Source organism: Cephus cinctus, unplaced genomic scaffold, assembly GCF_000341935.2.
Source record: "Cephus cinctus unplaced genomic scaffold, Ccin1 Ccin1_scaffold0330, whole genome shotgun sequence".
Classification (NCBI taxonomy): Eukaryota; Metazoa; Arthropoda; class Insecta; order Hymenoptera; family Cephidae; genus Cephus; species Cephus cinctus.
Window position 1 is genome coordinate 2,989,628 of NW_014333027.1, and position 24,376 is coordinate 3,014,003.

At 38.3% G+C, this 24,376-nt stretch overlaps 2 protein-coding genes across 8 annotated transcripts; one reads left to right on the top strand and one right to left on the bottom strand.

Annotated features, from left to right (window-relative positions):
- The first annotated feature begins 7,865 nt into the window (after positions 1-7,865).
- LOC107266931 (transcription initiation factor TFIID subunit 4) lies at positions 7,866-20,556 on the top strand. Of its 7 annotated transcripts, none has more exons than XM_015737987.2 (8): positions 7,866-7,998; positions 9,329-9,447; positions 11,532-11,633; positions 13,098-13,373; positions 14,202-14,468; positions 15,097-15,360; positions 17,313-17,471; positions 19,493-20,556. In XM_015737987.2, exons 2-8 carry the CDS (start codon positions 9,355-9,357, stop codon positions 19,556-19,558), a joined length of 1,227 nt encoding a protein of 408 aa, XP_015593473.1. In that variant the 5' UTR covers positions 7,866-7,998; positions 9,329-9,354; the 3' UTR covers positions 19,559-20,556. The 7 variants fall into 7 exon arrangements, with proteins under 7 accessions (XP_015593473.1, XP_015593478.1, XP_015593479.1 ...); XM_015737988.2 differs by having other exon boundaries at positions 7,884-7,998; positions 9,332-9,447; XM_015737992.2 differs by lacking the exon at positions 15,097-15,360.
- LOC107266932 (mitochondrial amidoxime reducing component 2-like) lies at positions 20,396-24,350 on the bottom strand. Its single transcript, XM_015737994.2, has 5 exons — positions 23,913-24,350; positions 21,953-22,251; positions 21,599-21,880; positions 21,176-21,453; positions 20,396-21,082 (listed from the first exon to the last, which is right to left on the bottom strand). The coding sequence occupies exons 1-5, from the start codon at positions 23,914-23,916 to the stop codon at positions 20,920-20,922; spliced, it is 1,026 nt and encodes a 341-aa protein (XP_015593480.1). The 5' UTR covers positions 23,917-24,350; the 3' UTR covers positions 20,396-20,919.
- Positions 24,351-24,376: the final 26 nt, after the last annotated feature.

The following is a 24,376-nucleotide window of genomic DNA, read 5'->3' on the forward strand; positions in this document are numbered from 1 at the left end:
TGAAACTCCTGAACGTCATTAGGTACGTGCACGCGCAACAATCAATTTGCTTCGTGTAATACAATGCCTATATATATATATTTATATATGACGATATTATATACAAGGAATTGCACATGCAAGTCTACCTAGCAGGGTCTTATGGTACCTACAGTAGGGTCGTGACGTTGGACTCTAATTTTCACTGATAAAACAAAGAATTTTATACTAAGAATTTTATACTAAGAATTTTATTCTATCAACCTGCTTCCATCTAGAGCTCGAGGTTAGTAGCTTAATATTTGGTTATAAGTCTCCTGCGATATAATTGACTAGAAATATTTTATAAAAATTAACTTTGACTAGAGATTCGCAGATTCAAAAAATTGTCAGGCAGCCTAAAGATTATGGATTTACACTGATCAGTCCAGTACATTAACGTTATACCTTAAGGGCCAAGTTTAAGGATCACGGCCTCACTATATTATACGAATGTATGCCAAACTACTCGAAAAGGTTATTTGTAAAGGTTTCGGTATACAATTTTATTTCAAAATTAATTCCTGCTGAGAACGACACTGTTTGACTGTCGTTCTGATACAATAAATTGAGAATGACGCAAGATTGCGGAGGCGAGATTTCCTTCTGATTTTAACAATGCAAGGACGTTTCGTCGCTTAATGGTGTTAAGATCGATCATTGAAATAAATATGAAATATTACAGTGACGACGATCATTTATTTCATGATGATTTCAACGCTGTTTATACAGGGTGAGGCGCGAGAAACAGAACACCTAAATAACTTTATTGGATTTAAAGATACGGAGTTCGCAAATATCGGAATTTAAATGATTCGGAAGGGCGCCCATGGTTATCATAATATTTTTTTTTAATTTCATTTTTTACCAGTTTTTTCAAGGTTATCAGAGTTTTTTTAAATGGAATGGCACATTTTTTCTCCTTACATATTGTAGCCGGCATCCAAACGAATCCAACCATGTAACATTGTATGACCTTCAGATGACCTCCAACCCAGAAATATGCTCGCGACTCACCCTGTATAGTGTTCGGAAATTCACAGATTATCATGGGAATTTGTTCTCTTCATGAATATACCGATATAGAATTGCTTTCACAATAGAGACCGTGAAACGAAGGCAGTTACACAGAGTACCGTTAGATCATCTAGTCACTGACCTAACCCAAGAGTCATTGTGCGATAATAATCTGGACTAGATTGACCTAGAAGGACGTGTATGTTTTAATGATCTGCTACACCATTGATGGAGATTCTAATGTATTTTTTTTACAATACTGTCTAACAAATTGAGGTTCTTTACCTTTGTCAAATTTCCAAAATTATTACTGTATAACATTTGCACTGTGTCGTCATTGCTGAAGATCATTGAGATCGAAGTGTTCAGCGGCAAAAAGGTCGCGTGATTTGTTGAAGAGAAAACTTGATTCGAGAACGGCAATACCAATTTTGAAAGAGAATCGTCGTTCGCGAAAGATCACTCTTCGAAAAAAAATAATACAACTCAAAAGAAACCGCCAGTCTAAGAGACCCTTTCACTTTTTTTTAATGCACTACGCAAACTGGCCTGAAGTCCCCGACAGACTTTCGCCATTTTCAGACTCACCTTTTGGATGGTTCGCATAAACTTATTTTTCAAAATGTTCCTTTTTTGTCTAGAGCGAAAGTAAAAAATTTTGAGAAATTTTGAAAATTACCAAATTCTTTTTTTCATATATTACTCTCATATATTTTGAAATACGAGCGTATACATATTTTTTAATGATTCTGAAAAAAGGAATCAGTGAGCATTTTAATTACGGAACGCTCGGTGTAATGTATGAGTTATTATTTGTAATTTTTAACTCAACAATTTTATAGGCTAAAAATATCTGTCATACCCATATTTCGCTCTTACTCGTCCTACAAAAGTTTCGCGTGGGTACTGTATGGGGCGTGATGATAAAAAAAATAAGAAACGAATGAAAAAAACTATTCACATATGTTATTGCTAACTTTCCATTTCGTAAGATAGTTATCTACACTAAGAACTGGGCCGCAACTTGCTGGCGGTTTGAATCCTTTAATATATTTCGCGCGATCGTTCCTCGCGGGTCGCGCACGTCTATATGCGGCCGTAGGAATTATTGCTGCTATTCCAACTGTAATTGTCGATCTCGGATAATAGACCGTAAATCGAAATGATCTTAGCCAGTTGTAATCCTCTTGTGAATTATAGAAATCATCAGCAGCAACCAATTGGACTCCTACCAGGATGATTGCCAGTGTATGTTTCATTTTGTTGATTCTTTTTGTAATAATAAAAAATATAATTTTCACAAAAAATCTAATTTTTCATCCTGCACTTTTTCAGGATCATTCTTCCACCTGCTCGAAAGTGTCTCCGTCTAGTGATCATTGACTTAACCGAGAACTCAAATCAAGATCCTTGATTATGCAGTCGGTAAAATCAAACGGTCTTACATTGAAGCTCAAGGTATATTTTTGAAAAGGATTTCAAAATATCATATACCATGTGTCTTATAACTTTGTACTGTAATAATCATATGCTTCAAAAATTCAATATAAACGGTATGACGATCTATCCTGGATATGTATCGGGCGTCATTAGATTCCTGAAACATGTTTGAATGATCAAATGCAGTCCTGAAAGCATAGCTGTAACAGTATACAACAAGGTTAACAACATTCACGACGACTGAACGGATTTCTAAGAGTAACTAAGTTAAAGTTTGACTTTTTCGTAGACAAACACCAGAATAACCAAATACGTGAAATCGACGGATTTCAGATTTCTTGTTTTAAATTATAGAAATAATTAAGGTGCTTTTTAAGAATTTATTTTGACTTTTGCCAAAATGAAGGAATGAATATATATGTCAATTTATATTTCATCGACCACTCTAAATTCGATGTTCTATATATAGGATACCTAATTACACAAGAAGAAAACGCTGGTTGCTCTAGTGTTAATGATCATTTTCAAAATGATGCAAATATAATTTCAGGCAGTACGTGTAATCGGCAAATTCAAGAAAAAAGAAAAAATAAGTCAAATTCGTCAAACGAAAAACTTCTGTTTTCTTCGTATTAATCCTAAAAACACGTTCTGGTACTTTCTCCAGGATATCAGAAAGATCATTCAGTAAGATATTAAGGGTGATGAAAATATTAAGGTTATATATATACATATATAAATTTTTCATATAACTGTATCTCATATACCTTTCCTTTTCTATATATATATAGTAATACACGTATGTCTTAAAACTCATGTTTTCGATATCATTAAAATAAAAAACCATGAGCTCTGTGTCCCAACGATTTCGCCATTATGCTTTTACAAGCCGAACGTAATATCTGTCACGGTGCCAGGTGAACTCGAGCATCGAATTCAGCGCGTAACAAAGTTCCGTAATATGACAAGTTTGACATCTGACAGTTGAACTTCCTAAGGCAAAAAGCATTAATTTTCATGATATAATTTGATGATGGTAGACAGTGACAGAAGAACCTTGACAGTCCTCAGACAAATATCAAATTAGCATACAATGTGAAAAAAGTAATTTGCAAAAAAAAATGAGAGAGTAAGAGTAACATAGAATTTCGCAAACAATATATGAAGCAAATGATATTTTTGGATTGTCAATATCAATTTTAAAAGTCAGGTGGAAAGATACTGCAACTATGAAAAAAAAGAGCTAAATCGTTTCCTTTTTTTTTATATTATTTTATTTAGTATCTTGCAACACGAAACCTTGGCCCGTACACTTGTGATACGTGAACCGATAACGAAACGATCATTAAGAAGCGTGTTTTCTAGTTTAAAATTTCTCTCAACTTTGCGCACGCGCCAAGCGATCTGCTTACCAAGTACCATTACAGAGATATTTACTTACGTTACAGAGAATTATTAATGCGCATTTGACTATTTTTCCTTATTGGTCCTATGTCAAAGTTCCTTTCTTTATTGTATAGAGATTCTAGTTCCGCTTTACAGTCAGGCTTAGCTACTTCCCATGCGCACGACAGAGTGCGCGCTCGTCACGTAACCCAGACAGGAAGAAAATAATCGTCCTGTTTTGACGAATTGCGTACAGCCGACGTACTTGGACTCGTTGGAAGGACAGACACAGAAACTAGTACGTGGATGACAGTAATAACGAGTTGTCACGATGTGATTGTTCAATGATTTTCTTAAGGGTCTTCTCTCTCTTTTTTTTTAATTCATTTCAAACTACTCGACAAGATTAGGGGTGACCCCATCTTTTTTTTTACTTGGCGTAATTTCATTTTCTATTCGGACTTTGCGAAACTTCAATACCGATGACAGTCTTTATTTGTTTATCTTCGTTTTGTCACGACTATATGCAAACATTTTACTAGTTTATGGTAAAACGTGAAAACAGTTGCTTTCATTCGAATGCTAGAAATGTGTAAATTTTTCTACTGTATCCTGAATAGTCTGTGAGGCTTACGGTGAGTTTTGAAAGATCTTGATAGGTATTGCGTATTTATTTCAACATTGACGGACATTTGATGATATTTTGACAGAATCTGTCGTGCTTTTTTTTTTATTGACAAAATTTTAGCAGACAGTACGGGTAAAGGTATCATGGATGGGAATGACTTTTTTTTTATCGGGATTCATAACGATTAACATAATTTTGTAACAAAATCAGATTTTATTTAAATGGCTGTATGATTTTAGGTCAAATAGAGGTAATTATTTTTATGAAACCTGAAAAAAGTTGTGTGAATAAGCTATTAGAAGGATGATGAAAAAAAGAGCAACTCCAAGTGGCCAAGTGAACATCAACGTAAATATACGTAATATAAGAATTCATAAAAAATTCAAATGACAGTAAAATGATTCAACATCCACACATGTCGTTATTGACACACCGAGACGCTGAACAGAAACTGTATCTTGCAAGATTTCCTAACATGCCACAACACGATGAAGTAATTATGTTTCCCTAGAATTTCCAAAATTTTGTAGAAAAATTCAATATGGCACTTAAGGTCATTACGACATGGATGGCCGTCGGCAAAGATCAGAAAAACAAATTGTTATCGGTCCGAAAATTTGTGCCCAAACGAAAAGTAAAAGTGCAGTGGAAATTTATTTGAGCGATTTGGAATTTTGGCAACACAATTTTTTCAATGTATTAATAGACTTAATTGTTTTATCAGTGTCACGTAACGATCTTTCATCTTTTTGATATTTAACGTAGAATTGCGTCGATAGAAAGTTGTCCACGAAAATGTAAGAGTAATTTTTTTTTTTTAATAATAGTTGCCGGTTGGAAATCTGTTCTTTTCATTCTGACTCTAGTGGTCCACAGTCACAGTAACGTGTAACGAAATCGATCAACCACTATATAGATACGTATGTATACTCATTGTTCGGCTTACCGATCACGACGAGGTTGTCTTAATTTGACAGTTTCATGGCAATCAGCTTCGTTACACCGTAGATCTGTATATACAGGTATAATAACGAGTAGCGACCTTCGTGTCGATTGATCGTGACGAGTTTTTCCATGAAACCGAAATATCGGTGCACGCGTTACCGATAATATATCGACTAGTGATAAATAATTATTTGGAATTAAAAGGCAACGAGTGCATCCAATAACTACTGAGAAAATGTGAATTTCCTGATAATCGAAGAGATTTGGAAATTTCGTGAAAATTTTGTGGTTTTACTAATTCTAATGTCAATAACTACTCTGTGCTTCCATGCAGTAATGGCCTCCTGTCCAGACCGGTAAATAATTAGAAATCCACATTGGCTGTTTCACAAACTCGTGGCTGCAGTTTTTTTTGGCGCCAAACATTCCATTCTTATATACTTGAATAAAGGTACCGTTCGGGGCAGGGCTTCCATATGGAGATACACATGTAAAGTGTCTTTCACACCGTATAGATAATTGTCACTTAGCTGTATTAGACTATGAAAAAATGTTCTTTCGTGGCGAAAGCACATAGTGGATCTTGTTCCAGATTTCTTTGGTTTTCCACTGAACTCCTTTTTTCATCGTTCTCTCTCTCTCTCTCTCTCTCTCTCTCTCTCTCTTTCTCTCTCTTTCATCTAGCGTAGATAATTCGAATGTCTGAACATTGCTAACCGTCATAAATGCGTGTAATTCATCAAGGTTTCACATTCTTGTTGCACAGTTGGACACACTGGAAAGATACTATTCTGTGTCTCTCCACGAATTTATTTTTTCCTATTTCAAGCTCAACGACATTCTAGCCGTAGCTTCTGCGCATGCGTCAACCGACGCTCTAGCGGGTACGCAGTGCGGCTCGATTAATTCAAAAGTTCGCGTCGGTGCTAATTGTACGTCTAACCATTCAAAAATGAAAGTTGCCCTCGCAAAGACTTTTTCAATTCCCGCCGATCGTGCTGACGCATACGAGCCACTGAAACGTTAAATAAATATAATATCGTTCTAGAAATGTATGAAGACTAGCGCGTCAACTGAATAACACACGAAATATAGTTCATTCTGTTTTGCAATACTGGGTGCGTAAGGAAACAACGTATATCCCTAGGCTACGAATCCACATGTGTCAAATTCGATATTGTATTTAAATGAAGGTAAGATGTGAATCTTTGTAATTATTCCAATGTGTCGCTACGTGCACAGGTTCGATCTATGGTGCTCAGTGATCTATCGGCTCAGGTGCTACGATCTATGGTTAGCAAGAATTTCTATCAGGTAACACAAACATCTTTTGTCGGTTTAGTATCTTTTATGTACTTTGATTTCCTGCAGATCTGCATTCTTCGCGAAGAAAAATTTCGATTACGTTCTCCGCTTGGGCTTTTTCGAGTGCAATTTGAAAAATGGTTTTCCAAAAATCAATCAAAAGGAAGTAAACTTTTCGACCAAGCAGCAAAACCGGTATTAACAAAAAGTCACGGTAATTCTTATAAGAGAATCCTTTTTCATGATTCTCCGTCTTTTTTAAATCTTTTTTCCCAAAAAATCAAAAACTTTCTGAAGTCCGTAATGTTTCGCGTGGTTATCCGAGGAACCTGTTATCTATTTATATGCTCGCAGCATTACTGCAGAAGGTTGCGTGACTTTATCCACGAGTTTAAATTCCTCCAATTGATCGTACGTTAACACAGTAACACCCGATTTCGTTTTAATGAATAATTTTAAAAAATCTATTTTTCAATTTGAATAACTTTAATGGAATCTGTCAACAGCGAAGGATACCGCTATTGAGAAATAAAGTTCGACAAGCCAACCTCGAGACCGATTAAGGCGTTTCGATTGTCCTAATTCCATCGAGCCCCTGTCCAAAGGATCAAGAACCTTATGGAGAACGCGTGACGGGTCTCATGTACCATTATCAAAGGACTTCTCACAATTTAACGCACAATACCCTATTATAACGAGCTTCTTTCACAAAGTAGGCAAATTATCCTTCAAATTATCCCATTCAATTACAGGCTACCCTTACTTAAACAAAATTCGCCAAATAAAATATTTTCAAAAGAATACGTGTCATGGTCTTTCCTCCGCGACCAAAAAAAATTATCTCCCCATTATTATTCTCAGGAGGTTCGCGCTCGTATGACCAAATTCCAAAATTCGACTGATCCATTATTTTTTTTATTCGTCACCAACGTTTCTCTGCACGAAGCAAGACCTGATTGTTTTAAATTACTATCAATAAGTACGGGCCGATACAGGAACATACGTCTCATCTCGTAGCGGCTAACAAGAAGCTCCCTTCTTCTTTCTCCTCGTGGCAAGTAAGCATTCGAAACGACAGATCGTGTAAAGTGCAGCGGTGGTGGCGGCCTTAAGGCCCCTCCTGCTAATAAAAGCCGCTCACTAAGCGCAGCCACACAGACAGTCACAGAATAGTCGAAGAGCAGGAGCTCGCGCAGCTCCGCAGCCTTTTAGTTTCGAGGTTTAAAAACGTTTACACGAAAGTGACGGGACTGTGTGTGGTGAGTTCGGGCGGATATAAAAATAACGCAATAAGTTATACGTTATCACAATAAAATTCCTCTTCATCATCTTCATCATCCTCCAATGTTTCGTCGACTATGTACTTCTAACCTCTGAATCTTGATCGTGTTTAAAAAGTGCGCCAGTCCACTTTCTTTTTTTTTTCTTCAAATCACGAGTGAACCTATGGAAAGAACTTTTTTTAAAATTAAAAATGTACAAAAAAATATGTTATTTATTTATAGCCAAAAAAATATGAAATACAATACTTATCAGAGAACTATGGTGACAATGAGACGATACATATGTTCTATGTGTTATCCAGACTTACGGTCGGAAAAAAATGTCGAATTTTGGTAAACTTCGATTTTGAATTTTTTTACCGATAGCTACCTATCGCTTTCTCAATGTAACGTCGCGAATACCAGATCGATCTAGAAACTATCGAACGTTCTTTTTCATTAACTTTCCCAGAGCATCGCGTTCGGATACGAACCATCGAGTAAGATTTGCTTCGGTAGCTTTCTCATGGGATTAACTTCACATAGCATCGTTTTACTTTATTCGGATAACAATAGTAAATTGTAACCTAGTCACGACCATAAGAGCTTTATCGTCGTACCGGTTGCGATGACAGAGTCACACATGTTGACCTCCGAATTGCAACACGGCGCACGATCGTCCTCCATCTCGATGCATGTGCGCTGAATCCATATTGTTTTATAATGCCATTAAAGTCACGATCATGTGTATGGGTCTGAACGATTGTCAATAAAAAAGTTGCTAATAAAAAACGTTAATATAGAATAAACAAACGAATTAATTTGAGGTCGTGAGAGATAATTATTTAAAAAATTAGCAGCGTGTACAAAATAAAGCCAACTGGATAGCCTCCCTTGTATGAATGATCAGTTTTGGAAAATTTGTCATTCCAAAATTTCCTGTCGAAAATAACTTATAACCCGAGATTATCGAAAAGCTCTTTGCTCGCAATGGAATCTCTACAACTTTCGATTCACGCGTCGAAAGTAATAGTTGAGCGAGAAAGAGGCCAATACTGACCCCCCGCTGCCCCCCCCCCTTGTAATCACCATACCCCCTCACTATACCTTTTGACAGAGTTGAGTCAATCCTTTCGAATTGCTTCCGCTTTGATTCGCTGTAGTATGTCAAAGGCTTCAGACCCTTATATGGTGACATTTTTGGATACCAAAATATTCCCTTGTACCTTTTCTTTTATTACGTTGCATACCTGACTTGCCTAACAGTCGTCATAACACGTGAGATAACAAGATCACGTGGATGTAAAAGAAAAAAAAATTGTTGCAGAAGTACTTTTTAAGGAAACGAAGACGATGAGGTGCTCGACTGTCATATTGGTTGCTGCGCTTTGCGCCGGCTTTGTAAATTCACTTCCGCTTCCGGAAGGAGAAGGACTCCAATCACAGGTGAGCATCAACCATTTAATAACTGTTAGACACGTGATATTTACATACTGTAATTAGAATCATTATAGGGGGTCGGTAGTGTAAGAGTATACATGTATAAAGGACATTGAGAAAATAATACAATGTCCGAGTGTCGAGAAAATTATAATCGAGGAGGTATATCGATTACCAATTACCGATTACAGGTTGATTTATGTGATTACAAAATCATCGGTTTCGCTTCAGATAGAAAAGCGTTCATTAAAGTAACCACCGATGGTCTCGGATCGTTTGGGCGAATCAAATCGAGGAATTAATGCTGGTCCGACTCACTGCCGGTCTCACGAAACTTGAGGACCTCTTTCTCTCTCTTTCTCTCTCTCTTCCTCTTGATAATTGACTTAGTTCATCATTTTCTCCAATGTCATTTATTTCGCGAACTGTCTATTATTCTTTGCTCTTTTTTTGATCGCCTGTCCTGAGGGAAAGTCGACGTTACCCCAGAATCGTAAAAAAGTCAAAGAAATTTTGGTCAATTCAGAAAACCACGTTGTTCACGTACCAAGTAAACATGCTGTCCTATTTACGTATTATGTTCTTAGATACTAAACTATTAGACGTATAACACGTGTCAGAGTCGTTAACAGAATTTACCTGGACAGTCAAATATTTAAATAAATACTATCGTGAATTTTAATGTTATAGGAATGTACTAGGACGAAAGTGAATTCTTAACTTTCTCCAGAATTTGAATAGTTAATTTCTCTAGTGTACTCATAGTCCAAGTATATAAGATACTCGGTCCACTCGTCTTATCCAGTCATTTTTTTTCATTCGAAAGTCACTCTCATCCAGCAAGGCAGACACGCTAATATCATTATGCTCTTAATGATTTTAAATATTCCGCACTTGCGCGCGCACTCACTAGCTTCTTTCTTTCGCCGCTATGCGTAACCAAGTCGACTAGTAGCTAAGCATCGACTTAACGCGGATTTCGTGATCGCCTTTGTGGCTGAACAATCGCATGTCGTCTTTCGTTAATTTGAAGTGATAATGTGAGTCTAATCAGATACAGTCTCAGGATATCCAAACGGACTCTTCTCTTTATGCTCGACACTTTCACTAGTGAGTGTTAAAAGCGGCATCGAGTCACCGGACACTTTCTTCGCTTGATCGATGCCCAATGGAAAGTGCACTGGTGGAGCACACGTAAGTTGAGAGGGAAAGAGAGAGAGAGAGAGAGAAACAGTGAGAATGATATATGAATATAGCAGAGAGAGAGAGAGAGAGAGAGAGAGAGAAGGAAAGAGTACCAGATACATTCACCGGATGTTTATGAATCTCGGAAGTGCCATCCAGTTTCTGGACCCTATACTTTTCTGTACGTTAAAAAAAGCAACGAAGGAAAGAGTACCAGATACATTGAAAGAGAGAGAGAGAGAGAGAAACAGTGAGAATGATATATGAATATAGCAGAGAGAGAGAGAGAGAGAGAGAGAGAGAAGGAAAGAGTACCAGATACATTCACCGGATGTTTATGAATCTCGGAAGTGCCATCCAGTTTCTGGACCCTATACTTTTCTGTACGTTAAAAAAAGCAACTTATTTTCGTTACTCTTTAAACAAAATTTCTCTGTATTAATACACACGTTGATATTTATATATGTATATACACACGGCACTGTTGCGTGTACATAATACTTGCACGTGTACGATTTTTGTAGTCTTACAAAAGTTTATGAGTTGTAAGATCTACTTTGTCTAGATATTATGACATTGATAGGCATGAGACGTGGAGTGGCAGAGAAGATAAAAAAAATAGTTATTCGAGGAATTATACGTAATAGCAAGTGCGAACGGGTTTTCGGGGAAAGTGGACCACGAAGATTGGGCAACGTAGCGATACGAATTATTCCCTATATGCGAACATTTTAATAATAGTCTGGCATAATCCATTTGGAAAATTGAAGAGATAAAAAAGTGGGGAAAAAAATTAATCAACTTACAAAACTCTAGCGTTTCAGTCTAGCACATAACTACGTATCTGCTCCATCTATTGATCCGTAGGTAAAATCTCCATTTGCCAAAAATCAAGTATTTTTCAGGCTTTAGATCGATTGGTCATGGTTGAGGCGGACAATGAGGCAGCCTTAAGAAGTAAAAGGACTATCGGCATACTGCGCCAACTATTTCCAGAAGTCTCTCAGGTGAGCCTTCCCGACATGTGGAATTCACGAATGACGCCATTTTGTCGAGGGAGGATACCCTCCCCACCCCCTTTATTGTCAAAATAATAATCGCCCCATTTTTCCAATTTTGATTGCAGCCTTCAATACATAAAAAAATATGATATTAAGCTCATCTGATTCATATGCAATCTTCGCACCTAATATAAACATAACCTAACCATTGAACGCCCATATCGAATCCAGCATTAATGTTCCTTTCGTTGAGTCGACATTCTTACCGTGAAAGTCACTCACCCGGTATAATGCTCACTTACTCATGACCACTATTTATTATACTCTTGTTCACTCAGCTACCACTGCCACCTACTATCTACCTACTTGCTCGCTTTATTATAGGTGTAATATAGCAATATATATATTGCACTGTACTGTACATATTTGATTTTTCCCGCCACGCGATTTCGTTATACGAATGCGTGCCTTGTAATGTAATCAACAATTTTGTCACAATATCCAGCGGACATTAGGAATATATTTGAAGTAGATGTACAACACTTTTTGGGGGGGGGGGAGGTGGCCTAGTACGTAATAACATTGGCATTGTAGAAAATATTTAATCAGGAGGAAATACTGCCGTACTATGACTGTTACGGATACTGATTTAGCGAGAGAATGGTTTACAAATTATTTTACATGGATAATAGTCAATAATTAATAGATTTTTGAAAAATGATAATATTCAATATACTTTTTGTGCCTAAAGTTAACACTTTTCGTGATTTTTTTAACCATTCGAAGTACCGTATCATCCATAGACTTGTATTAGCGGTGTCGATGCCAAAAGTGAAAGCGAATTATTTGTACGTTGGAGAAGAAAAAAAAGATATTGAACGGTAAAACCACAGATAACGGAACCGATCGAGAATTTCACGACGAGATTCCTTTATCATAGTTAGTTTACATGGAATTGCTATAAAGGAGTTCTACTGACGTAACGTAAGTCATGTAACGAGCAATATGAGAAGTTCCGGCAGATATACATATATATAGCACGTCTATTTTAGGAATTCACATAACCGCAAATCAAAAACAAAAGACTGGCAATACCATTTAAAAGAACAATTATCAGTTCCAATTGTTCCAGCGCAAAATTACCAGCTTCTGTTCCAAAGATCACTGATCACGATCTCGTGTAACTCCTCGAATTCACAATGATCATGCATGGACACAAATGATTTCATAACAAGAGGACATAAAACGCCTGTCAATAATCATAATGCGACGTAGCACAAAAACACAAACGATCAAGAGAACTACGTCAGAACAAAGATAGAATAATCATCATCCAAGCAGAATCCGGACACGACTGCGAATCATCGATCATTAGAATCTTGGTGTAAAAAATATGGAGGACGTAATCCAAATGGATCCCGCGGGAATGAGAGAAATCCTAAGGAATAGCTAAGCCATATTATTTTCTAGATAGTCGAACAAAAAATCAACATGATAACATCCGAAGTCATCCGAGTCCTGGGTCCAGTGATATTGCGGAGTGCCTTGGGCGGGGGCGGGGGCGGGGGCAGAAGTGACGCATCAGGATCAAGTGGATCTACAGTAACCGTGTCATCGCCGTTTGGTGACGATGACAGCGATGACGATGGACAATCGTCATCCGGCGACGGTGGTTCAAGAGTCTCAATATCCCTGCCCACGTTTCCACCCGATGAAGAGGATGCTGAAAGCGCATCGGAATCTTCGGTATATTCAACTGTTGAACCCCTGAGGATGTTTCTCAGGGTTCCCAAGAGACCTCAGGATGGGTTATGAATACATTCATCATCCTTAAAAAATTAATCAGTGTCATCCTATTGTCGTTTACTTTTTGTGTCACACCCCTATCTCTATGACTACTATCTTTACTTGTTCATCCAGTTGGTTCTTCTATTATATATTGACTTTTTAATGTTGTACTCTTCATACTGTGTAGTTGGTTTTCCGTATTTTTCTCACAGTGGCTTTGGCTATCCTATGTATTGTCATATATTCTTTTGTTGGTCGCTTTTGAGTCCCTGACGACATTATTGCGGCTTATCTTACCCAGCAGGGGTAGGACTCATTTTTAATGTACATCAAGACTGTTGTAGATTGATAACTAGTATCACAATGACCTATTGATTAATCATACCTACATTGTAATACTGGTTATACCGCATCCTGGGTTTAGAAGGCACTTTTAATTTATAGCCTTTTGTAGATACTAGTACCTGTTATTGTTATGCGTAGGTATGTTTAACAATGGTAGAAACTCTGTGGTTCAGGATAATCAACAATCCTACTCAATCATACCTATTGTTCTGTCATCGAGAAACGCATACGTAAATCTCGAGTGAATCATCAACCAGGTGGCTTTCTGGATTAATCTCATCATGTATTAGGTACTCTACGGCCACGTGACGTCGCGAGAGTCCATTTTCGATACTGATCTCAACTAATACTCCTCGTGGATGGGTCCCATCCGGTGGGCTCGGGATTGGCAAAAAATCTGTTTCAAACGTATTTGCAATTTCATTTTTTTTTTTTTTACAGGACGTAAATCCAGAAGCTGAGAATCAAGTAGGCGCCGAGTCGCAAAATACGGAAGTACGAGTTCAGTTTGCCGATGACCAAGCAGGTGCAGCTGCTACCAATGCGGGAGTGGAGCCAGCATTGGCACCCTTGGATGACGTCGAGGTCAACGATGACAATCGCAACAAAAGATTCCTCAACTTCGGGTTCGGAGCTCAAACCAGTGCCGGCGGTAACGCCGCAGGAAGCGGTGGTGGATCCGGCAACTTCCTCTTTGACATTATCAGGGTAAGGACATTGCCTCTATAACACCAGTACCAATTGTAACCGGAATGATCAAGTGACCTGAGTGAGTGGTATCGTTGACTATGACAGCCATTACCACAAGGGCAGCTGGTCTTCCAGAGAGTGAAAGTCTACACCGGATAGCTCCACCAGTATCAAAGACATCTCATTAACGGTTCCAAGGTATTCGACCTCGTATCTTAATCTAGCGGTTTACCGTGTTGCTTCTCGGATTTGCATCCCTCTGCAAATATATCTAGAATCACACCTGCGATTACGATGATAACGATGATTGATAATCCTCTGCCTGCTACCTACGTCTTTATATCTAGTCCATATAAGGAAGTTAAGACCACGATAATTAAACGATCAATCCGTAATACGTTAATCAATGCACATTCCTAATTTCCAAATAGAGTCATCAGGCTAATCCAGGTGTATGCAAGCATTTCGCCTACGATAGGAAGGATGTTTTTAACCGATGTTCACAGCTGGGACTATCGCCTTCAATCAATTCGAATATGTCTGTCTGGTCATTATTTCTTCATATTGCTCTTTGTGTCTGTTATTCCAGCGTCTTTTACTCCGCACTGTGATATTCTGTTATGATACTACGTCTGTGTCTCCTTAGCAAACAGCCGACGGGGCAGCGCGGGCGGCTGGCACCGTATATCGTGTCGTAGCAGGAACTCAAAGTCTTGGTTTAGGCTTGAGCGCCTCACGAGACGTGGGAGCCGCACCGGCACCTGCCAATCCTGCTCCTCCCGCAGGTATGCCGGCAGCTATGCCCCCTGGCCCAAAGCCAGCTGCTGCCCCTGCTGCGCCTCCTGCCGCCGCTCCTGCCGCTGGAGCCGCTCCACCAGCACCGGCGAGCAACGGGACTTCCGGCCCCGGGGTACGCCAATCCTTCCGACCACACGCAGACTATACACTCTCTTTACCTCCACCAATGACATCGACGATGGTTACTCTTTTTTAATCCTTTAGCCACTTTTTCTTGTTCTTGTATTATTGTTCAAACAAGTGGAAAAGGTTGTTGTACTCTGTGTCACGTGAAATTCAGTTTTTATCATCCGTTTGAGCATTTTTCTTTTTATATTAATTTTCCTTCTTTGGTATTGTTCGGTAGTTTTTTTTTTACCAATTTTTGTTGTTGCACAATTGCACAAAATTATTGTATTTTGTTATTCCGAGAGTAACCATCGAAGACGTGACGTATACAACTGCACTGCATTCTTTCTTATCTTTTTCTTATTTCTTTGCACTTCTTCACTGGCACCCTTACACTGTGCTCTTAAATCACCGCTTTCTTGCACCTTTTATTAATGTATATTGCTTGCGCACCTTATTAACCTTGTATCTTTATTTACTAATGTACTAAAGCCTGCCGACGACGAACCTGAGATTTTCGTACGTCCAATGGAACATTCACTCACGGTATTTCTCCTTACTGGAGCTGCCTTCTATTGCCTGGACTCTATTTACACTGTCTTAACATCTTATACCTACTATTACTCTACCGTTCTCTCTCTTTCACTCTAATCTTCTTTCCTCTTCAACTGGACTCTTGACTCTCATTTCTCTCTCTTTATCTCTTTCGCATCTCTTCACATGCATGAAATACATATCAAGATTTCTATAAAATTTCTTTAGAGTAAATAAATGTTTGTCTCCAAAAGGCAGTCTATTTAAATGGAAAGAAAAGTAAAAAAATAAAATCCTGCTCTACCAAAGGAGGTCTTGATATGTAAAGTAGAGCGTTCGCATCCCACCTCATGTCCAAAGCTTCCCAATCTTCCGTATCCTGTTCAAAAAATATTCCTCCCGACTGAACGTCAAACCGACCGTAAGGAAGATCCAAATTTCCTACAATTGTCAAAAAAAAAAGAAAAATGTCCCAGTTTCCCGTTCCACTCAGCCAACGGTCCCGACGCGACACAGACGACCCTGACCAAAGACTATTTTTTCGTCAAGTCAACGAGGGTTTAATGGACGTCACAGCCTTCTTTGGAATTATACCTGGCAGGCAGAATGTCATCGTATAACAATGCATTTACACGTGCATGAAGATCGTCATCGTTATACGAAACAAGCTCTGTATTTAATTGTTCTACTGCACCGTACAATTGCATCGGAAGCCACCATCAGACTTATTGCGTTCGCGTAGTACGTGTATCAACATTCGGGTATCGCGGCGATCGAAGCTGCAAGTGATAATACATCCAGAAGATCGTGGCTCGATCGGATCTAGAGGATCTTGCCGTGATCGATCATCGATGCAAGAGAGAAAGGAAGTTTACTCCGCTCACAGGAAGAGTCAAACTTCCGGTTGTTTCGTATGCACAATTAGTACTTTAGAGTAAACAGTATGTGGTGTATGATCGAGCACGAGGGTCGTGGCCGAAGTATGCTAAAAATAAAATTGAGGGATGAAAAATAATAATTTTGAAAAATCATTAAGTTCGAAAATTATTCGTAAAAATTGAATTCTCAAAAGCAAGCATGCTTCGCGAATGGCTCTCGTGGCCGCCATGTATAAAGTATCCCCTTTAGAGGGCTGATTAGAAAATTGCCAATTTTTTGCTCCTTTGTTCTTTGTTATTGTTGTATCACGTTGAGAGCCGCAAGCAACGTGCGTAAGCATTAGCCGGAGGATGGCCGTACTTATAGCGACTGGAATAATGGATATTGGATAATGTATTAGCACCTGGTAGTGTCGGGAGCGCTGGAGCTGGACGTGGAAGCCGCAACTCCCAGTATTCCCGAATATCCTGGCCTTGAAAGAAAAAAAAAGTTACCCCTACCTTACACTCCCAACGACTAATGATAGCTTGACATTAATTACAGCTGGTAGCCGGAAGTGGTAGCACGGAACAAGGTGACGCAGCTGCCAACGCACCTGCGCGTGGTGCAGACGCCACCCCGGAAGCTGTGCCAGGACCAATCACCAGGCTCTTCGTGATTGCCAATAGAGGAATCTCAAATCTCATTGACGATCTTATACTCGTGAGTACAATCGATCTTTGATTGCAATCGAAATCTAAGACAAAAAGAGTTCTCTAACCCTGAATTAATTACGAAATTGATGTTGAAACGTTTCCCTGGATTTTCCCGGGTTACACTTTCCACTCGAGCGAAACACTAGTGTGACGACGCTCAGCAATCAAAAGTAAATATCATTAACTCGTTTGAGTTGCCTGGAGACCCGTAATAACGTCAGCAAACTGGCTCCAACCTGTCACTTAAAGCAAACTGCAAAGAAGGAGCCATAAAATGGACAGTTGCGCGACAGGTCGAGCCTGAAAATCGTCCTTCGTGCTTAAGAAAAAAAAAAAAAGTTAGACTATTTCACGGCAAATATTTTTTGGATTAGAATTTTTTGCATTAGTATTTTTTTTTGCAAAATTGCAATTTCTACAATAACGTCACCCGGTCATTACCAAACGAGCACGTGCGTTACCTTTTGCTATTGTAAGTCGAAATATTAATCGAAGGAGAACTCCTATGAATATAGAATATAGAGATATGGAATCAAAGTCCAGTCTGTGTTCCAGATATAACCAGAAGTTACGCAATCGCCTTTAAGATCGATGGAAAGCAAAAATGTACACAACTTTCTCTATGAAATAGCGCGTCCATTTGCCGGCTGACTTATGCAAGCTCGGCGGCTGTTCGCTCCTGGCACGCGAAACCGCCGCTGGGTAAGAACAGTAAAACGGAATATAGAGCCGAGGAACAGTGATACATAAGAGATAAGATTAAGAGGGAGTACGGTAGAGATGGTAATATATAAAAGTTGATAGAGAAGTCCGCGAGACTTGTCTGTACTTCGTTAACGAATTTACGCTCTTACGTTCTTCGACCAACTCGTTCGAAATTGCCGCTTTAGAAATTAACATCCCGTCCGCGCATGCGCGAAAGCCTCCACCGAAAGACACGTTACGGTTGGACCGGATAAAGAAATAAGAGAAACATGAATAACGGTAGCCAATAAAGTTATTGAGTAACACCATTGTCCTTATGTACTATGTATACCGTAATTTATGTACATAAAGTTTTTTGCACTTTTTCTTCACTGATCCATGGAAATCGATGTGCAATAGTGACGCAATGGTTTCCTTTTTCTCTTTATAAAACTAAAACATATCCGACAACGTCCTTTGAATTGCCAAGGATACATGAAATTTCATTTATTTTCTACTCGGTGCAACGAACTGCAATTTCTTTCTGGTTTCTGTCAATCTTCGTATCTTATTTGTATTATTTATATAGACTACAGAGGTTATATAGCGACATCGAAGTTATATAAATCTTCCATAACGTTTTGCTCTCTGGTTAGTTTCCGTTTGTACCGCACCATGGAAAATGGCGTTGCGTTGCTAATAACAAGTATGCCTGTATGACAGAACGAAGTCACGCTCAGAAAGCGTCACAGACTGTACCTGTAAGATTATTCGAGTGCATCGGCGAAAAGGGAGATTTTTTTACGGTATAAATTATAAATACTATGCACATAAATGTATCTTAAGATCTAAAAGACGGGCAACGTAGCTCTACATTTTTCACATAATCCACGTAATACTGGTTACGTATCCGTCCCTTCGGTTCGGTGATAGCACATAGTAAAAGATAAAATTATGCATTTGTTGTATATGTTGGAGAATAGCAAAATGCTTGTCTATGCAAAATTTAAATATGATTTAGCGTGTAATTTTTGAGACATAAAAAATCCAAGTTTTAATTTCCACTATATAGATATACTGAACCTATGAAAATGAAAAAACTTCAAAATTCAATGTATGCATTCTCCTACGATAGAATGTCTTTAGCTCAAATCTCAAGGCTATCATATATTTTGACCCATTTATTTTTGAAGCAAAAATCTTGAAATTTTTTAGACTTCTTTAACCCGTACTTCTCTATCACTATTATGATTATCATCGCCGAACCACCTTAAGTGTTAATACTCGATGTTCAAGCTATTGCGTTCCCTCAATGATCTTTTGCTTATATTTTTATTGTTACAGCGTTTGGCAGCCACGAGTGAACGCATTGTCAACTTCAAAGCGCGGCTTATCACCTCCATTATCTAGAAGAAGTTACTCAAAATTATCAATGACGGCAGGAGTCAACGATCGATGATCTATAACCGGTAGATCATGTTATGGGAGCGCGGGCACGACGCAGACAATTCAAAATCCTAGATTATTGCTCCTTGTTCCCGCGTTTCATGTCGCAGGAGAATTACGTCGTAGACTCCGACCAGCAATGTAAAGAAAGAGGTTTGGTTGTCAAGTCGAAGAAGACGAAGGAACAGAAGAAGCAGAGGAAGAACTTCACCGCCAATTCACACTAAATTATATAAAAGTATACTTGTTCATACTATCCTCGTCGAATCACCATTTCCTTCCCAAATCTTTTTCCTCTTGATATATTATTTTTACATTTTTTAACCCCAGAAACACATAACACTGAACATCTGTACTTATATATTCTTATACCTTATTCAATTCACACACACATGCGCGCGTATACACGGAGCGATTAACATCCGGATAAATTTGCTAGACATGTAAATAGCTCCTTAGTAGCAGCGCCAGGAATCGATACATTTTTTTATTAGTTTCTGGTATTTTCCACTTTTTTTCTGTTTCTTTTTTTAAATACCGTTTTTACACTTTCTATGAGAATTCACGTCCGTTTACCCGTTCACTGTATATTTCTTCGATTTTCTTATTGAGATACCGCAACGAGAATCGCAGAGAGTTCAGTTAAGAATTTACTTGGACTCCCTTCTTTGTGCGATGGGTCGACTTCTCTTTTTGCTTAACTCGTATAATGTTTTCTTCTTTTGGATCTTGCCATAGACGAAATTCAAAAGATGAACCTGACCCTTCTCATCTAATGAATGGGGAGATAGAGGGAGAATATTTAGAGAAGGACGATTCTCCATTTTATTTCTCTCTTTTTCTTTTTTTTTTTTGTAATTATGACAATGTACACGCAAACTCGTCGTCGGTTTCAGCCGAGCAACAATGTGTAAATCGTCCCTGTTATTTTGTAGTGTAAATAAATATTATTGTAATAATAATATTGCGTTACTTTGTCATTATAAAGAATCTTTCCGGTCCCTTCCCTTAGTTCATATCTTAAGCCATTATTTATAAATATTGTATAAAAATACGTATAACGACAATTACACACTACCCATATGAATTTGCCAGGTACCTTTTAATTTTGGCACCATTTGTTGGTTAGTCGTATTGTCAATTTACTCGTATTACTGACATTAGGTATACGTCCAATCAGCGTTTTCTTGCAAACATACAGTTTTCGGTAGAGCTATGACCACTCAATTTCATTTTTGCATCTATCACGTGTCTTTGTCTGCAATGAGGTTAGTGTTGCCCTTATCAAGGATTAGTTCATGTTCACAGGAGCCCCAGCGGTGTAGCTATGGGGGTGAACTGACAGGACTCTCTTCCTCGGGAACATTCACAAAAATAGGATCACCAAGGCGCACAACAGAAACAGGACTTCGCAGACCCAGATGAATACCCATAACAGGACTATCACCGGTATAGGGTTGAATATCAGGGTCTTGAATTTGACGGTATCTGTAAGACCCCCACGAAAATAATACAAAATTGAAACAATTGCAGTCTACGACATATGAAGTATTATTAATAATATTAAAAGTCAAAGGTTACCCTTTAAGAGTCTTGAGCGGTTCAATTTTAGGATTTTTCTTTCCAGTCTCTGGATCCACCGTAGTAAATATGCACCTAGTGCAAGGCTTGACGTTCCTGAAGACCGCATTGCCGATCTTGACCCAGTCCCAAGTGTCTTCTTCCAGGGGCTCAGCACCCTTGACAACAAAGTTGGCCCTAAAGTGTTGAGGCGTGACCGGTTCCTCGAGACGAGTATTAAGGTCATTAATGGATGCCTCGTTTATCAAGGAGTAGCTGGTGGCATCCGGATACGCTCCCTAAATTTAAATCATGCACCATTACTCCTTCAGTTCTCCAGCAAGAGCATCTTCATCAGATAAAAGAAACATTGAAAAGAGAATATCACACTGGTCCCTGCTACCGTTAACTCTCTTCTTTCCCTGACTCGTTATCATGTCTTACCGTATCGGCAGTGATAGTTAGCGGAAATGCCTTGTTTTTCGTTCGGACTTCACGAGCCGGTCGATCTAACGGATAGTAAACGAGTCTGAGTCCGGTATCTTCCTGAAGAAGAAAACGGGACAGCCAACGTGCCGGTTCCTCACCGCAGTCACAGGCAGGTACAGCCTGTCCCCATACAGCAGCACGGAATCCTTTTCCACGGAGATGAGCCAAGTCGACGGACACAGCCATCATTCCAGGTGCTTTTAAGGTTAGGATGGAACCAGACATACTGGGTGATACCTGCGAAGTAAAATGAGCTTAATCAAAAATCCTATTCTTTCAGGTACAATAAATCCGGTCTTCGGTACCAACCTGGACCATCCGGGGTAATTGTCTTCCAGATACAAATTGTCCATCCAAATCAATCACCATAAGTGTCCGATCACGTAACCATCCGGACTTCAAACCCAGTTGCGTACACTCCATTTCTGTCATTCTTGCAGCGCCCAATGATTTAACTGGGAATGCTATGAGGTCACTGAGCTCACCGACTTTTCGCCATTTTGTTGGTACTCGTTCTTGCTTCTTCCGGGTCCACCATAGCCATACCAGGACCACTGCAGTTCCTGCACCTACCACCACTGCCGTCACGTATGCTAATCTAGCTCTGTCTGTAACAAAAGGTGTAGCCACGTGTTAATTCGCTCGTAACCACGAGACACGAGACTTTAACGAGCTTAACGAGAAGTAGCTATATACACATTGTATACATATACATAACACATACATCGTGTAGCCACGTAAGGAATTTATAAATTACGCATGGACTCCGAAATCATTATGGCGGCTGTACCATATACGATTGATTCCTTATGAGTTCTTTTTTATTCGTTTTCTAATGCACTTAAACCTATAGACTGTATATATATTGTATATATATATATCTATGTCAATACATATATCACTGGGAAAGAGATTGGTAATTTCTCTCAGTCTCCATAATGAGAATCTTGTTCCTGAACGACGAACACGAGGCTTTCATTCTTATCGTACTTGATCCAAAATTCAAAGTAAACAGAGCGTTAAGCTCTACTCTTGATTTCCATAGAAGATATCTTATGCATACAAAGCTATCCGTAATTATTATGCGCCATTAAATTTTAAGGAGAACCTACTTTTGGATACGTGAAACTTTTATGCGATCGATGTATATTCGCTGCTACAAAAAATTGGATAGTAACAGGTAGAAACGTATAAGCTGAAAATGAAAAACCGTTTTAAAATAGCTATTCATTTTATAAATTTCTATATGATTTTTGATTTTGAATTTATAAATTTTTAATTTTTTAATATAAATTTTAAGCAGGGATATGTGTATTACGTGTTGTATTTTTTTTTCAATTTCACTCTACTAATATTTATGGCCCGTTGACTTTTGGACTTTAATATTTATGCATCGCGTATCATTCTTTAATAATATTTATTAAAAAGAATAATTATCTTATACAGTACTGTGATAAATTTATCGTTGTTATTTGACATCAGTTTTAAACTCATATGACGTTATTCCTTACGTTAAATTATTTTTTGGATGACTGTTTTTCAATATTCCGCCCTATCAATTTTTGGAGGGCCGACGGGAATTTTGTGTAACTTTGAAAATTGATATAGGAAAAATTTGTTTGTGCTAAAGTATATAACTTGTGTCAAATACTATCTTCAAGACGTTGTCATGTGCCGAAAACGATGACGTCTTCTGACACACTGAAGGTTAGAAAAATTGAGTTGTGATAAATAATAAAGTATGAATGCATAAGGATGCTGAAAGGACTTGGTAAATGATAATATTGTTGCGTAACGTTGCACTTGCTTATTCTTAACCTGAAACATCTACTGGTTAGGCCACTCGGCCAGGAAACGGGATATTTATTATTAAATTGAAATGCATGCTCAATGGAACGAAACCAGTGGTTATCATTTGTAATGGCAAAACTTTAGATGTCTGATTTCATGAGGGGCCTCGCCCAGTGTAAATAATCAATACAAGTGTCAGCTGGTGTAGGATACTTTTGCAGGCAAATAATATTATAGTTGTTTGAGCGACTATAATACAATTAAAAACTATAACAGAAAATATTTCGTGTACATTATACAAAATTCAGAAAAAAAGCACATATGAACCAATAATAATAACATGATAATCAATTCGTAATTTTACGTATTGGAAAACTAACAGCAATTGTAAAAAAGAGTGAACATAGCTTTTTTTAATATTTCAATAATGCTGATAACAATGTTGAATTGGAATGCTATATTTGTTTTATGTACTCACCCATATCAGCGCCAAGATGTTGAAATTCCAAATGTTGCCAATATAAACTGAGTGAAATCTCATGAGCAAACTAAGATCAGTGAAGCCGGTAGAACTGCCAACAGGGTACTAAAGCCAGTGAAGTTCCTTCTGAAGCGTGCGGGCTAGCATCTTCGTTCAAAGACACCGTTATCTATTTACGTTACGTCGAGCCATCTCTCTCATAATAATAATGAAGAACGTGAAGCATACCGGCGTCACGTGTGGGGCATCTCGATTGCGTAGAGAACCTACACGCAACTTTTCTCCAATATCCTAATACACATGCGCCAAAACAAGACAGGAACCATGTGCTTCCATTGTACCTGTTTGACAGAAGAAGAGACTATATGATAAAAACACAAGAACATTATAAAAGCTAAACCTACAGTAGCAAATTCTGATAATTTAATTTTCAGACTAGAAATATCCTATAAGTACACGCA

Coding starts and splice junctions, on each gene's coding strand:
- LOC107266931 (XM_015737987.2), top strand. CDS start 9,355: ATGAGGTGCTCGACTGTCATATTGGTTGCTGCGCTTTGCGCCGGCTTT. Junction 9,448..11,531: donor GAGAAGGACTCCAATCACAG/GTGAGCATCAAC, acceptor AGTATTTTTCAG/GCTTTAGATCGATTGGTCAT. Junction 11,634..13,097: donor TATTTCCAGAAGTCTCTCAG/GTGAGCCTTCCC, acceptor ATTATTTTCTAG/ATAGTCGAACAAAAAATCAA.
- LOC107266932 (XM_015737994.2), bottom strand. Junction 21,454..21,598: donor TAACTATCACTGCCGATACG/GTAAGACATGAT, acceptor ATTTAAATTTAG/GGAGCGTATCCGGATGCCAC. Junction 21,083..21,175: donor CCGCTCAAGACTCTTAAAGG/GTAACCTTTGAC, acceptor GGGGTCTTACAG/ATACCGTCAAATTCAAGACC.